This window comes from Poecilia mexicana, unplaced genomic scaffold, assembly GCF_051168715.1.
Source record: "Poecilia mexicana isolate PSO_F unplaced genomic scaffold, ASM5116871v1 scaffold_11, whole genome shotgun sequence".
NCBI lineage: Eukaryota > Metazoa > Chordata > Actinopteri > Cyprinodontiformes > Poeciliidae > Poecilia > Poecilia mexicana.
In genome coordinates this window covers 22,397,289-22,412,980 of record NW_028263380.1, presented here as the reverse complement: position 1 = coordinate 22,412,980, position 15,692 = coordinate 22,397,289, and the positions used below count along the sequence as shown (strand labels likewise).

Genomic DNA, 15,692 nt, shown 5'->3' with positions numbered 1-15,692 from the left:
GATGACACCATACATTCATAATGTTAAAAATATGCATAACTTTGTTTTTTTCTGACACTAAAATAGACTGTTACCAGCTTAATGTCACAGAACTTGCACTGGAGCATTGTGTATCAGCTAAACAAATTGTATCCAATTTTTTTGGCTTTGTCTCGATAAAAATCTAGACAAATATTAATTTTCCACACATGCCATTTGTTGTCACTGCAGACTAAGAATCACAACAGTTTCTGACACATTTGAAGATGAACACTATTGTCAGTGACACGTTTTACAAGTCGTTGGACCTCAGCATATATGAGTAATGTTATTTCAAAAAATATACTTGTATTACACACATAACATAGTTTCATTGTTTGTTTATGTTAACTTTGATGAATATGACTTCCAAGTATTGAAAACCCAGCATCCAGTTGATCAGAAAGTTGGAATATTACAATAAACCAATAAAAGAAAACCTTAGTAATATTTGTTGGCCAATACAACAATAGGGAGATTACTGACTTGACTGCTATGATTGTTCATAAAGTACTGTGTATAAACACAAAGGAAAAATGTACATTCCTTCATATCAACTACTACTGCACCTGTAGAAAAAGGTGCAGTACATTTTCTACTCCTCCAAAGTCTTAAAGCCTATTTAAGACTGGGGGGAAATTTCAGGGTATAGATGTATTGAGACATGGACTCACATTCCTTAGTTAAAAGTTACTCCTAAATCAGAGTAACCAGAAATATTTTATATGTATTAAGGAGAGATGGGACTGTAGCTCAGTAGTCCAAAGTCTTCTCAGTGAAAAGTAAATTGTGCATTTAAGCACAGAATCCAAATTGCTTTAGGTCCAGTGTGAAGTTTTCCCATTTAGTCAGGATTTGTCATAACCTAATGATTTTGGTAGCCATGTATCTGCTGCTGGAGCACTGTGTTTTATCAAGAGGATTTAAAAGAGTGAAGATGCAGGTTGAAGATACATAAATGTATCCAGGGCTGTCGCTGCACTCGATACGCATCACTATGCAGCTGTACAGAAAGGCCCATAGCAGACTTTTTTTTTCCTGATGAGGCCGCAGTCCTTTAAAAATTTCAAGAAAATGATAGGAATGCTTTACCAGTCTTTAGTTGTCAGAGTCAGTTTTTATTCTGTGGTGTGATTGGGTGGCACGAAAGAAGAACTCAGCCAAACTGGATAAGCTAGCTCTATAGTTGACGAAACTTGACTGCATAGTGGCTGTTAATGAGTTACTTGTGTTTTAAAATATTTGTAGGTCGATATTCCAAAAAGATGAATTATGAGTTTGTCCATGGTTGTAACCCTTATGATTAAGAGAAATAAAAACATGAAAAAAATCCCTTCATACACAATAATCATAACTGAAATTAATTAACTATGATTCTACTGATTCTAATTGTAATCCTCTATCAATTTATGTATACACTTTAAAATGCAAGTAACAACTCTAAGTAATTACAATTATCAAACTTTAAAGTTTTGCAGATTGAGTAGTCATAATGACGTCTAACCAAGCAATTGCAATCAGAAGACTATGCCCTTTTTGAATAAAGGAGCTATTTCAATAACCTCCCTTAACAATAGAGTTACTAACATTTATGAAAGGCAGGATAAACATTTTAAAGTAAAAGACACACCCACCTATTCTAGATGTTCTTGTACTTTTTTCAGACATTTCCTATGTCAGCTGCTGTTATTAAAGCAGCTGACTTGTGTCAGTACTTTTTGCAGACACAATGGGAGTTTTAGCAGGTATCAATAAAAAGAAGAAATGTCAAGTTATTTGTGGTATAATAGAATGGAAGAAAACTTACATAAACCTCAAGAAAAAAGGGGGAAAGACACTGACATTTTTTCAACACTTAATTATACTAACAAGTATCCTTCCAATCATTAAACTACATTTAATCTATTTGCTATTTCTAGGTTTACATGTCAAATGAATATCCCCTTGTCTGTGATATAAAGTGTTTTTATGAATTAATATTTATCATGTTCTAATAATTTAAAACCTTTTTATTCCATCAGTTTTCGTCTGTTATAAAATGGGAGGCAGTATGTAATTTAAACATTTCAGTAAAATGGTAAAATTACTGCATTAATAATGAATTTAATAATAGTTTATCATAAATTAAGTATTTTGACTAATAATAAATAAAAAAATTTCAAACTACTGAGACAAATTAAGATACTGCAAAAATATAAATATATTTAGCAAGCAATTTAACAACATATTTAATTTTTAAATATAAAATAAAATTTGTTTTGTAATGGTGCACCCTTGCACAAATTAATTTTAAAATCACGAAACAGACTATTTCCAGCTTGCATTATAGTTTTATTGTCTCTGACATAAAGACTGGACAGGTGATGACGTTCAATTATAGGGTGGACTCTATTTTCACCGATACAAAACAAAGCAGTCCACATACTGGACGTGTTACTCCAAGGGTGTTACTGAGAAACTTTCTGAGTCATCAAAGAAACATTTCAAATGCCCTGTGATCTAATAATATTTAGTGTATTATTAGATGCAAAGACAAAACAAGTATATTACGGAGTTCTCCAGTGCTGTTACCTAAATTTAATTAAAAGCACTATGAGCTTTTAATTATCTAAACATAGTTAAATAACTGTGCTACCACAGAGAGCACAAAATATGTATTTTTTTTTTCACATTTTTCCAAGCATGACTCTCTGGAAAACAGTCTAGTTCAGAGTAAGAAAAGGACTAACCCTTGCCTCTGCAAACAATGGACAAAAGGAAATGGGCATCTCAGTACATCTGTTATAATCTTTAAAAAAAAGTTATATCACGACCTTCACTGCAAATAGTATCTCTGGTAATTGGTCTAGATGAGCTTAACCATAATTAATCGATTTCCACCCAGTGCAAACATTTAATTTTATAACAGGACTTTGAAAGTTCCAATTAATGCCAGAATGTGAGATTCAATGTGCAGGAGGTCTTTCGAAAGAACAATAGCAGGTAAGATATGTGAAACAAGAGTACAAAGGCCAACGTGTTTTTCTCACTTCACCTGCTCTAAATAGACACATTTCATGCAGAAATACAACTCAAAGGTTTGGAGATACAAACACACAACATTTAAAGCAAAAACTTCAAACCAAGAAAATACTTTTGGAAACTTAGCTTCTGGAAAAAAACTTCACAAACAATGGATTGTTTGTGAAGAAAACAAACTGGTGGTGTAATGAACAAAGCTGCATTAATTCAGTCATCTGTATGGCAGTAATGCTATAGGTAAAGAGAAATTAGTTACTTAGACCCCTCAACCGTCACAATGACACCAGTGTCCTCATGGACCCATTGGCTTATATGTAAGCATTTTAGGGTGACAGTTAAGGGGTTAAAACAGGTTTTTTTCATGACATATGAATGTTCAAATTAATAACAATAAGATCAGGTCAGAGGTCCGAATTTACAAAGACAAGTATGACTCAGTCATGCAGAGGATATGTCTTGATGTCAGAGTTTGGTGCTTTGCGTCAGATATTTTACATTCCAGGTCAATGAGGCATCATCACACTGTAAGACATCAGTGACTCAAGCATCAAAAAGTACAACTGGTGGAGTTAAAACATCTACTTTTTTAAGGAGATATTTTCTGATTGTTCCAACAATAATAGATAAAGTTCTTTAGTTTTGACAACAATATCTTCCTACACCTTCAAATGCAATGTTGCACCAGCTGCAGATCTATACTTTATTATTCATATTAGGTCTCTCTACAACCAAAATATCACTCCTTCATTTCACTTTTAAATATCAATTTTGACAAAAATGTATAAATTATTCAGAAAAATAAAAACAGTTTTGAACACTGAAAAATCAAAACAAGACTTCCATGAAACACGATGAAAACAAAAATAAACAAATTCATGGATTGTAATTTACATTAAGTCAAATTAAGTCTCCTTGTCTGAACAATCACTTTGGGTGTTTTGGAGTAATAACATAAAATATATTTCATAAACATTATGTAGAGAAATACAATATTGTAAAATATCAAAAATAATACCTAACACCATATTTGTTATATTTTATATATTGGATTTATAATGAAAACCAGTAAAAAAATATTCAATGTTCTTTAATTCAATTCAGTATTTAGGCAATAATATTAAGGAAATGTAGTTAGATTTAATATCTATTTTCAAGAAAAATAAAATTATATGCATGTGTAAAGGATTTTTATTAGATCAGCAGCAACACAATCCTAAATTTAACACTATGTTCGTATGTATAACAGGAAAAGAAATCCTGCTCAACAAGCTTACCTCTTGCGCCTTTCACACACACGCGCACACGCACACACACACACAAATTAAAGACAGAAATATGTCACAGGTAGCCACACCTACAATAAAGTATTGTTCACAGAATTACTAATTTCCATCTTTGCGTGCACCTGATGTCATGCTACCTGCTCTTGATGGATATAAAGCTCTCCACCACACCAGTAAGCAGTACCAGTCAACCAGCGAACAGAAGGGACCAAAGAGAATCCCAACTCTTGTCACACTGAAGAGAACTCATTCGACAAAACCTGTAAGTGTTGCTTTACTAACTAATTTCAGTCACATTCATATGTTTTTACTGTAAATCTGTTATTATGAAAGTACAGCACTGGAGACTGCAATGTATAGATTAATGTCTTTGAAAACAAAATGGTTATATACTGTGTCTTCATAAAAACTAGGTCTGTTTTTATTGTAAAATTTATGATGATGACATTAGTTTTGAAACAACCATAAATAAATGATGAGAATTAGGCTGAGTTGAAAGAAGTCTTATCTAACATCAAAAAGTTATTGTGTTGCAGTTTATTATTAAACATTGGAAATAAAATGGAAATACACTTTCTTATACTTTCAAACATATTGGAGAAAAAGGGGATAAAGAATACAATACAAAAAAAGCATAATTAAAAGAGAAAAAAAAATAATTTATAATCTTTAAATCCCTAACTATATTATGACAATGGTGTCCTCATTGAACCACTGGATAACATTTAAGAGATTTCAGGGTGACAGTTAAAGCGTTATATGGTGTGACACCAGATGAAGGAAAGAAATATGTAAGAAACATCTCTAAAAAAAGAGAGTGAATTGAGAGGTCTTAAAATTAAAAGTAAACAAATGTGTTATTTCTTACACAGGAATTATAATACAGGTTTCATAATGAAGATTTTTTGGATATTGATTCTGGTTGCTGGTAAGTGAAAACATTTCACAAAAATGTGAGAAACTACAAATTTGAAAAATAACATGAGCAATATGAATTGTATTAATTTATTTTTGCCATAGCTATAACCATGAAGACTAAGGGACAAACTCAAAGTACACCTGTTGCCACAATGACCAATCCTGCAACGACCACAACATTTCTTGCTCCTACAACAACTCCTGTCCCAAAAACCACTGCTGCACCAACCACAACAACAACTGCACCAACCACAACAGCTGCCCCAACAACAACCACTGCTTCACAAACAACAGTTGCTCCAACGACAGCTGCACCAACAACCACAGCTGTCCCAACCACAACAACTGCGGCTCCAACAACAACCACCACTACTCCGACTACATCAACCACTGCTCCAACAACCACCGCTGCTCCAACAACAACCACTGTGGCTCCAACAACAACAGCTGCGCCAACAACAACCACTGCTGCTCCAACAACAACAGCTGCTCCAACCACAACCACTGTGGCTCCAACAACAACAGCTGCGCCAACAACAACCACTGCTGCTCCAACCACTACAGCTGCCACAACAACCACAGCGGCACCCACCACAACAACAGCTGCCCCAACAACAACCACTGAGGGTCCAACAACAACAGCTGCGCCAACAACAACAGCTGCCACGTCCACAACAGCTACCCCAACAACCACAGCTGTCCCAACAACAACAGCAGCCCCAACAACAACCACTGCTGCTCCAACCACTATAGCTGCCCCAACAACCACAGTGGCTCCAACTACAACAACTGTTGCTCAAACAACAACCACAACTGCACCAACAACAACCACTGCTTCGCCAACTACAGCTGCCCTAACAACAACCACAGTGGCTCCAACTACAACCACTGCTGCTCCAACAACAACCACTGCTTCGCCAACAACAACAGCCTCTCCAACCACAACCACTGTGGCTCCAACAACAACAGCTGCCCCAACAACAACCACTGTGGCTCCAACAACAACACCTGCGCCAACAACAACAACTGCTGCTCCAACAACAACAGCTGCTCCAACCACAACCACTGTGGCTCCAACAACAACAGCTGCGCCAACAACAACCACTGCAGTCCCAACAACCACAGCTGCCCCAACAACCACTGTGGCTCCAACAACAACAGCTGCTCCAACCACAACCACTGTGGCTCCAACAACAACAGCTGCGCCAACAACAACCACTGCTGCTCCAACAACAACAGCTGCCCCAACAACCACAGCTGCCCCAACAACAGCCACTGTGGCTCCAACAACAACAGCTGCGCCAACAACAACCACTGCAGTCCCAACAACCACAGCTGCCCCAACAACCACTGTGGCTCCAACAACAACAGCTGCTCCAACCACAACCACTGTGGCTCCAACAACAACAGCTGCGCCAACAACAACCACTGCTGCTCCAACAACCACAGCTGCCCCAACAACCACAGCTGCCCCAACAACAACCACTGTGGCTCCAACAACAACAGCTGCGCAAACAACAACCACTGCTGCTCCAACAACAACAGCTGCGCCAACAACAACCACTGCTGCTCCAACAACAACAGCTGCCCCAACAACCACTTCTGCTCCAACAACAACAGCCTCTCCAACCACAACCACTGTGGCTCCAACAACAACAGCTGCGCCAACAACAACCACTGCTGCTCCAACAACAACAGCAGCCCCAACAACCACAGCTGCCCCAACAACAACCACTTCTGCTCCAACAACAACAGCCTCTCCAACCACAACCACTGTGGCTCCAACAACAACAGCTGCCCCAACAACCACAGCTGCCCCAACAACAACCACTGTGGCTCCAACAACAACAGCTGCGCCAACAACAACCACTGCTGCTCCAACAACAACAGCTGCGCCAACAACAACCACTGCTGCTCCAACAACAACAGCTGCTCCAACCACAACCACTGTGGCTCCAACAACAACAGCTGCGCCAACAACAACCACTGCAGTCCCAACAACCACAGCTGCCCCAACAACCACTTCTGCTCCAACAACAACAGCTGCTCCAACCACAACCACTGTGGCTCCAACAACAACAGCTGCGCCAACAACAACCACTGCTGCTCCAACAACAACAGCTGCGCCAACAACAACCACTGCTGCTCCAACAACAACAGCTGCTCCAACCACAACCACTGTGGCTCCAACAACAACAGCTGCGCCAACAACAACCACTGCAGTCCCAACAACCACAGCTGCCCCAACAACCACTTCTGCTCCAACAACAACAGCTGCTCCAACCACAACCACTGTGGCTCCAACAACAACAGCTGCGCCAACAACAACTACTGCTGCTCCAACAACAACAGCTGCCCCAACAACCACCACTGCTGCTCCAACCACTACAGCTGCCACAACAACCACAGCGGCACCCACCACAACAACAGCTGCCCCAACAACAACCACTGAGGGTCCAACAACAACAGCTGCGCCAACAACAACAGCTGCCACGTCCACAACAGCTACCCCAACAACCACAGCTGTCCCAACAACCACAGCTGCCCCAACAACAACCACTTCTGCTCCAACCACAACAGCTGCCCCAACAACAACCACTGCTTCGCCAACTACAGCTGCCCTCACAACAACCACAGTGGCTCCAACTACAACGACTGCTGCTCCAAAAACAACCACTGCTTCGCCAACAACAACAGCCTCTCCAACAACAACCACTGTGGCTCCAACAACAACAGCTGCGCCAACAACAACCACTGCAGTCCCAACAACCACAGCTGCCCCAATAACCACTGTGGCTCCAACAACAACAGCTGCTCCAACCACAACCACTGTGGCTCCAACAACAACAGCTGCGCCAACAACAACCACTGCTGCTCCAACAACAACAGCTGCCCCAACAACAACCACTGTGGCTCCAACAACAGCTGCGCAAACAACAACCACTGCTGCTCCAACAACAACAGCTGCGCCAACAACAACCACTGCTGCTCCAACAACAACAGCTGCCCCAACAACCACTTCTGCTCCAACAACAACAGCCTCTCCAACCACAACCACTGTGGCTCCAACAACAACAGCTGCGCCAACAACAACCACTGCTGCTCCAACAACAACAGCAGCCCCAACAACCACAGCTGCCCCAACAACAACCACTTCTGCTCCAACAACAACAGCCTCTCCAACCACAACCACTGTGGCTCCAACAACAACAGCTGCGCCAACAACAACCACTGCTGCTCCAACAACAACAGCTGCCCCAACAACCACAGCTGCCCCAACAACAACCACTGTGGCTCCAACAACAACAGCTGCGCCAACAACAACCACTGCTGCTCCAACAACAACAGCTGCGCCAACAACAACCACTGCTGCTCCAACAACAACAGCTGCTCCAACCACAACCACTGTGGCTCCAACAACCACAGCTGCGCCAACAACAACCACTGCAGTCCCAACAACCACAGCTGCCCCAACAACCACTTCTGCTCCAACAACAACAGCTGCTCCAACCACAACCACTGTGGCTCCAACAACAACAGCTGCGCCAACAACAACTACTGCTGCTCCAACAACAACAGCTGCCCCAACAACCACCACTGCTGCTCCAACCACTACAGCTGCCACAACAACCACAGCGGCACCCACCACAACAACAGCTGCCCCAAAAACAACCACTGAGGGTCCAACAACAACAGCTGCGCCAACAACAACAGCTGCCACGTCCACAACAGCTACCCCAACAACCACAGCTGTCCCAACAACCACAGCTGCCCCAACAACAACCACTTCTGCTCCAACCACAACAGCTGCCCCAACAACAACCACTGCTTCGCCAACTACAGCTGCCCTCACAACAACCACAGTGGCTCCAACTACAACGACTGCTGCTCCAAAAACAACCACTGCTTCGCCAACAACAACAGCCTCTCCAACAACAACCACTGTGGCTCCAACAACAACAGCTGCGCCAACAACAACCACTGCAGTCCCAACAACCACAGCTGCCCCAATAACCACTGCTGCTCCAACAACAACAGCTGCCCCAACAACCACAGCTGCCCCAACAACAACCACTGCTTCGCCAACAACAACAGCCTCTCCAACAACAACCACTGTGGCTCCAACAACAACAGCTGCCCCAACAACAACCACTGTGGCTCCAAGAACAACACCTGCGCCAACAACAACCACTGCTGCTCCAACAACAACAGCTGCTCCAACCACAACCACTGTGGCTCCAACAACAACAGCTGCGCCAACAACAACCACTACAGTCCCAACAACCACAGCTGCCCCAACAACCACTTCTGCTCCAACAACAACAGCTGTTCCAACCACAACCACTGTGGCTCCAACAACAACAGCTGCGCCAACAACAACTACTGCTGCTCCAACAACAACAGCTGCGCCAACAACAACCACTGCAGTCCCAACAACCACAGCTGCCCCAACAACCACTTCTGCTCCAACAACAACAGCTGCCCCAACAACCACTTCTGCTCCAACAACAACAGCCTCTCCAACCACAACCACTGTGGCTCCAACAACAACAGCTGCGCCAACAACAACCACTTCTGCTCCAACAACAACAGCTGCCCCAACAACCACTTCTGCTCCAACAACAACAGCCTCTCCAACCACAACCACTGTGGCTCCAACAACAACAGCTGCGCCAACAACAACCACTGCTGCTCCAACAACAACAGCTGCCCCAACAACCACAGCGGCCCCAACAACAATCACTGTGGCTCCAACAACAACAGCTGTGCCAAAAACAACCACTTCTGCTCCAACCACAACAGCTGCCCCAACAACAACCACTGCTTCGCCAACAACAACAGCTGCCCCAACAACAACCACAGTTGCTCCAACTACAACCACTTTGGCTCCAACAACAACAGCTGCCCCAACAACAACTACTGCTGCTCCAACCACTACAGCTGCACCAACAACAACCACTGCTTCGACAACCACTACAGCTGCCCCAACAACAACCACTGCTTCACCAACCACTACAGCTGCCCCAACAACAACCACTGCTTTGCCAACAACAACAGCTGCCCTAACAACAACCACAGTGGCTCCAACTACAACCACTGCTTCGTCAACAACAACAGCTGCTCCAACCACAACCACTGTGGCTCCAACAACAACAGCTGCGCCAACAACAACCACTGCTGCTCCAACAACAACAGCTGCCCCAACAACAACCACTGCTGCTCCAACCACTACAGCTACCCCAACAACCACAGCGGCACGCACCACAACAACGACTGCCCCAACAACAACGACTTCTTTGCCAACAACAGCTGCGCCAACAACAACCACTGCTGCTCGAACAACAACAGCTGCCCCAACAACCACTGTGGCTCCAACAACAACAGCTGCGCCAACAACAACAGCTGCCACATCCACAACAGCTACCCCAACAACCACAGCTGTCCCAACAACCACAGCTGCCGCAACAACCCCCACTGCTGCTCCAACCACTACAACTGCCACAACAACCACAGCAGCACCCACCACAACAACGACTGCCCCAACAACAACCACTGTGGCTCCAACAACAACAGCTGCGCCAACAACAACAGCTGCCACATCCACAACAGCTACCCCAACAACCACAGCTGTCCCAACAACCACAGCTGCCCCAACAACAACCACTGCTGCTCCAACCACTACAGCTGCCCCAACAACAACCACTGCTTCGCCAACAACGACAGCTGCCCTAACAACAACCACAGCGGCTCCAACTACAACCACTGCTGCTCCAACAACAACCACTGCTTCGCCAACAACAACAGCTGCTCCAACCACAACCACTGTGGCTCCAACAACAGCTGCGCCAACAACAACCACTGCTGCTCCAACAACAGCTGTCCCAACAACCACAGGTGCCCCAACAACAACCACTGCTGCTCCAACAACAACAACCACAGCAGCTTCAACTACAACCACAGCAGCTCAGACAACGACAGCTGAACCAACTACAACCACAGCTTCTCCAACAACAACCACTGCTTCTCTAACAACAACCACAGCTGCCCCAACAACCACTGCTGCTCCAACAACAACAGCTGCGCCAAAAACAACCACTGCTGCTCCAACAACAGCTGCCCCAACCACAACCACTGTGGCTCCAACAACAACAGCTGCCCCAACAACAACCACAGCGGCTCCAACAACAACCACAGCTGCCCCAACAACATCCACCGCTGCTCCAACAACAACCACCGCTGCTCCAACAACAACAGCTGGCCCAACAACAACCACTGCTTCTCCAACAACAACCACTGCTTTGCCAACAGCAGCTGTGCCAACAACAACCACAGCTGCTCCAACAACCGCTGCTCCAACCACAACCACTGCTGTTCCAACCACAACCACTGTGGATCCAACAACAACAGCTGCGCCAACAACAACCACTGTGGCTCCAACAACAACAGCTGCGCCAACAACAACCACTGTGGCTTCAACAACAACAGCTGTGCCAACAACAACGACTGCTGCTCCAACTACAACCACTGCTTTGCCAACAACAACAGCTGCCCCAACAACAACCACATTGGCTCCAACAACAACCACAGTGGCTCCAACAACAACCACAGCTGCCCCAACAACAACAGCTGCTCCAACCACAACCACTGTTGCTCCAACAACAGCTGCGCCAACAACAACCACTGTTGCTCCAACAACAGCTGCCCCAACAACCACAGCTGCCCCAACAACAACCACTGCTGCTCCAACCACTACAGCTGCCCCAACAACCACAGTGGCTCCAACTACAACAACTGTTGCTCCAACAACAACAGCTGCGCCAACAACAACCACTGCTGCTCCAACAACAACAGCTGCGCCAACAACAACCACTGCTGCTCCAACAACAGCTGCCCCAACAACCACAGCTGCCCCAACAACAACCACTGCTGCTCCAACCACTACAGCTGCCCCAACAACCACAGTGGCTCCAACTACAACAACTGTTGCTCCAACAACAACCACTGCTGCTCCAACAACAACAGCTGCGCCAACAACAACCACTGCTGCTCCAACAACAACAGCTGCGCCAACAACAACCACTGCTGCTCTAACAACAGCTGCCCCAATCACAACCAATGTGGCTCCAACAACAACAGCTGCCCCAAAAACAACTACAGTGGCTCCAACAACAACCACAGTGGCTCCAACAACAACCACAGCTGCCCCAACAACAACCACCGCTGCTCCAACAACAACCACTGCTGTTCCAACCACAACCACTGTGGCTCCAACAACAACAGCTGCGCCAACAACAACAGCTGCCCCAACAACAACCACATTGGCTCCAACAACAACCACAGTGGCTCGAACAACAACCACAGCTGCCCCAACAATAACCACTGCTTCGCCAACAACAGCTGTGCCAACAACAACAACAACTTCCATAACAACCACAGCTGCTCCAACAACCGCTGCTCCAACCACAACTACTGCTGTTCCAACCACAACCACTGTGGCTCCAACAACAACAGCTGCGTCAACAACAACCACTGTGGCTCCAACAACAACAGCTGTGCCAACAACAACCACTGCTGCTCCAACAACAGCTGCTCCAACCACAACCACTGTGGCTCCAACAACAACAGCTGTGCCAACAACAACCACTGTGGCTCCAACAACAACAGCTGTGCCAACAACAACCACTGCTGCTCCAACAACAGCTGCTCCAACCACAACCACTGTGGCAATAACAACAACAGCTGCCCCAACAACCCCAGCTGCTACAACCACAACAGCTGCCCCAACAACAACCCCAGCTGCTACAACCACAACAGCTTCCCCAACAACCACAGCTGCCCCGACAACAACCACTGCTGCCCCAACAACAACCACTGTGGCTCCAACAACAACAGCTGCGCCAACAACAACCAATGTGGCTCCAACAACAACCACTGTGGCTCCAACAACAACAGCTGCGCCAACAACAACCACTGTGGCTCCAACAACAACCACTGTGGCTCCAACAACAACAGATGCGCCAACAACAACCATTGTTGCTCCAACAACAACAGCTGCACCAACAACAACCACTGCTGCTCCAACAACAGCTGCCCCAACCACAACCACTGTGGCTCCAACAACAACAGCTGCGCCAACAATAACCACTGCTGCTCCAACTACAACCACTGCTTCACCAACAACAGCTGTGCCAACAACAACCACTGCTGCTCCAACAACAACCACTGCTTCGCCAACAACAGCTGTGCCAACAACAACCACTGTGGCAATAACAACAACAGCTGCGCCAACAACCCCAGCTGCTACAACCACAACAGCTGCTACAACCACAACAGCTGCCCCGACAACAACCACTGCTGCCCCAACAACAACCACTGTGGCCCCAACAACAACAGCTGCGCCAACAACAACCACTGTGGCTCCAACAACAACATCTGCGCCAACAACAACCACTGTGGCAATAACAACAACAGCTGCGCCAACAACCCCAGCTGCTACAACCACAACAGCTGCTACAACCACAACAGCTGCCCCGACAACAACCACTGCTGCCCCAACAACAACCACTGTGGCCCCAACAACAACAGCTGCGCCAACAACAACCACTGTGGCCCCAACAACAACAGCTGCGCCAACAACAACCACTGTGGCTCCAACAACATCAGCTGCTCCAACAACAACCACTGTGGCTCCAACAACAACAGCTGCGCTAACAACAACCACTGCTGTGCCAACAACAACCATTGTTGCTCCAACAACAGCTGCCCCAACAACAACCTCAGCTTCACCAACAACAACCACAGCTGCTCCAACAACCACAACTGCTCCAACCACAACCACAACCACAACTGCCCCAACAACCACCACTGGAGTCCCAACAACAGCTGCCTCAGCAACAACCACAGCTGCCCCAACAACTTCAACCGCTACTACTACAACAACCAGTGCCCCAACAACAACCACAGCTGCTTCAACTACAACAGTTGCTCCAACCACAACCACTGTGGCTCCAACAACAGCTGCCTCAGCAACAACTACAGCTGCTCCCACCACCACAACTGCTGCTACAACCACAACTACTGCTCCATCCACAACCACTGCAGCACCAACCACAACAACAGCTGCCCCAACAACAACCACAACTGCTCCAACCACAACAATGACTGCCCCAACAACAACCACAACTGCTCCAACTACAACAACCTCTGCCCCAACATCAACCAATGCTTTGCCAACAACAACAACAGCGGCCCCAACAACCACATCTGTCCCAACCACTACAACAGTTTACCCAACAACCACAGGTGCTCCAACTACAACAACTCCTTCTCCAACCACAACAGCTGCCTCAACAACAGCTACTCCAACCACATCAACCACTGTTGCACCAACCACAACAACAGCTGCTCAAACCACAATAACTGTTGCTTCAAAAACTGCTGAACCAACCAGAACAACCGCTTCCCCAAAAACAACCTCTGCTGTTCCAACTACAACCACAACTGTTCCAGCTACAACCGCTGCTCCAACAACTATCCCAACAACAACTAATGCTGTTCCAACCACAATCACCACTTCAACCACAACCCCTGCTGCTCCAACAGCTGCCCCTACCACAACATCTGGTGCTCCAACCTCAACAACAACTGCAACTTCTACCACCACAACTGCTGCAGCATCTACAACAACAACTGCTCCACCAACAACCACTGTTTCCCCAACTACAACTGCTTCTTCAGCAGGGAGTCATAAAATAAGTTTTCTTTTGCTCACAGCAGTCATTACAGTAGCTTTTTTTAACTGAAAATTGGACTGAAAATCTTCACAATAATCTCTAGGAGTTTGTCATTATTTATTCTTATTTATCATGGTCATTTAATTTATCCTTTTTTTGCTTTGTACATGTACTTAAATGCAATACTAATATCCAATAAAAAATAATTTATGCACACAACAACTGCTGAACCAACCAGAACAGCCGCCTGTTCTGGTTGGTTCAGTTTCCACATTTTCCTTTCATTAGATTTTATTTTTGCTTAAAACTGTCTTACAGGATCTAATGAGCCATATAAAAATTTAGGCAAAAATTCTAATGTACAGTTTTTATTTTTTAACAAATATGTATTGTTAGCATTTTATTTATTACGCCTGTTCCAGAAATGAATGTGCTTTTCATAGTTGTGACCAATTTTTAACTGTCTTGAATACTATTGTATTTCACATAAATATTTATCAATAAAGAATGGAAATAAATTATTCAGACTAACTTGGTTTTATGGCATTTTCAATAGCTAACCCATTAAATTTGTGTGGCATCATACACATTTGAGTTCCAAGACCAAAACCAATCCCAAAGACAGGCTATGCATCTGTCAGAAAATCATGTTTTCAGCAACAATATTCTTCTTGTTTTTTTTCCATCTAATTCTGACCATACATACTGAAACTGACAG

The 15,692-nt window shown here is 44.9% G+C and overlaps 1 protein-coding gene across 1 annotated transcript; it reads left to right on the top strand.

The window, feature by feature from the left end:
* The first annotated feature begins 4,526 nt into the window (after window positions 1–4,526).
* Window positions 4,527–14,991, top strand: LOC148156544 (uncharacterized). Its single transcript, XM_088009978.1, has 6 exons — window positions 4,527–4,584; window positions 5,195–5,250; window positions 5,343–6,252; window positions 10,476–10,573; window positions 10,626–11,907; window positions 14,844–14,991. Exons 2-6 carry the CDS (start codon window positions 5,217–5,219, stop codon window positions 14,989–14,991), a joined length of 2,472 nt encoding a protein of 823 aa, XP_087866104.1. The 5' UTR covers window positions 4,527–4,584; window positions 5,195–5,216.
* Window positions 14,992–15,692: the final 701 nt, after the last annotated feature.

Excerpts from the sequence above, each read along its gene's own strand:
- LOC148156544 (XM_088009978.1), top strand. The coding sequence starts at position 5,217 with ATGAAGATTTTTTGGATATTGATTCTGGTTGCTG. Across the intron at positions 6,253-10,475 it reads GCTCCAACAACAACACCTGC|CTACCCCAACAACCACAGCG; the intron begins GCCAACAACAAC and ends CAACCACTACAG. Across the intron at positions 10,574-10,625 it reads CGCCAACAACAACCACTGCT|CTGCGCCAACAACAACAGCT; the intron begins GCTCGAACAACA and ends CAACAACAACAG.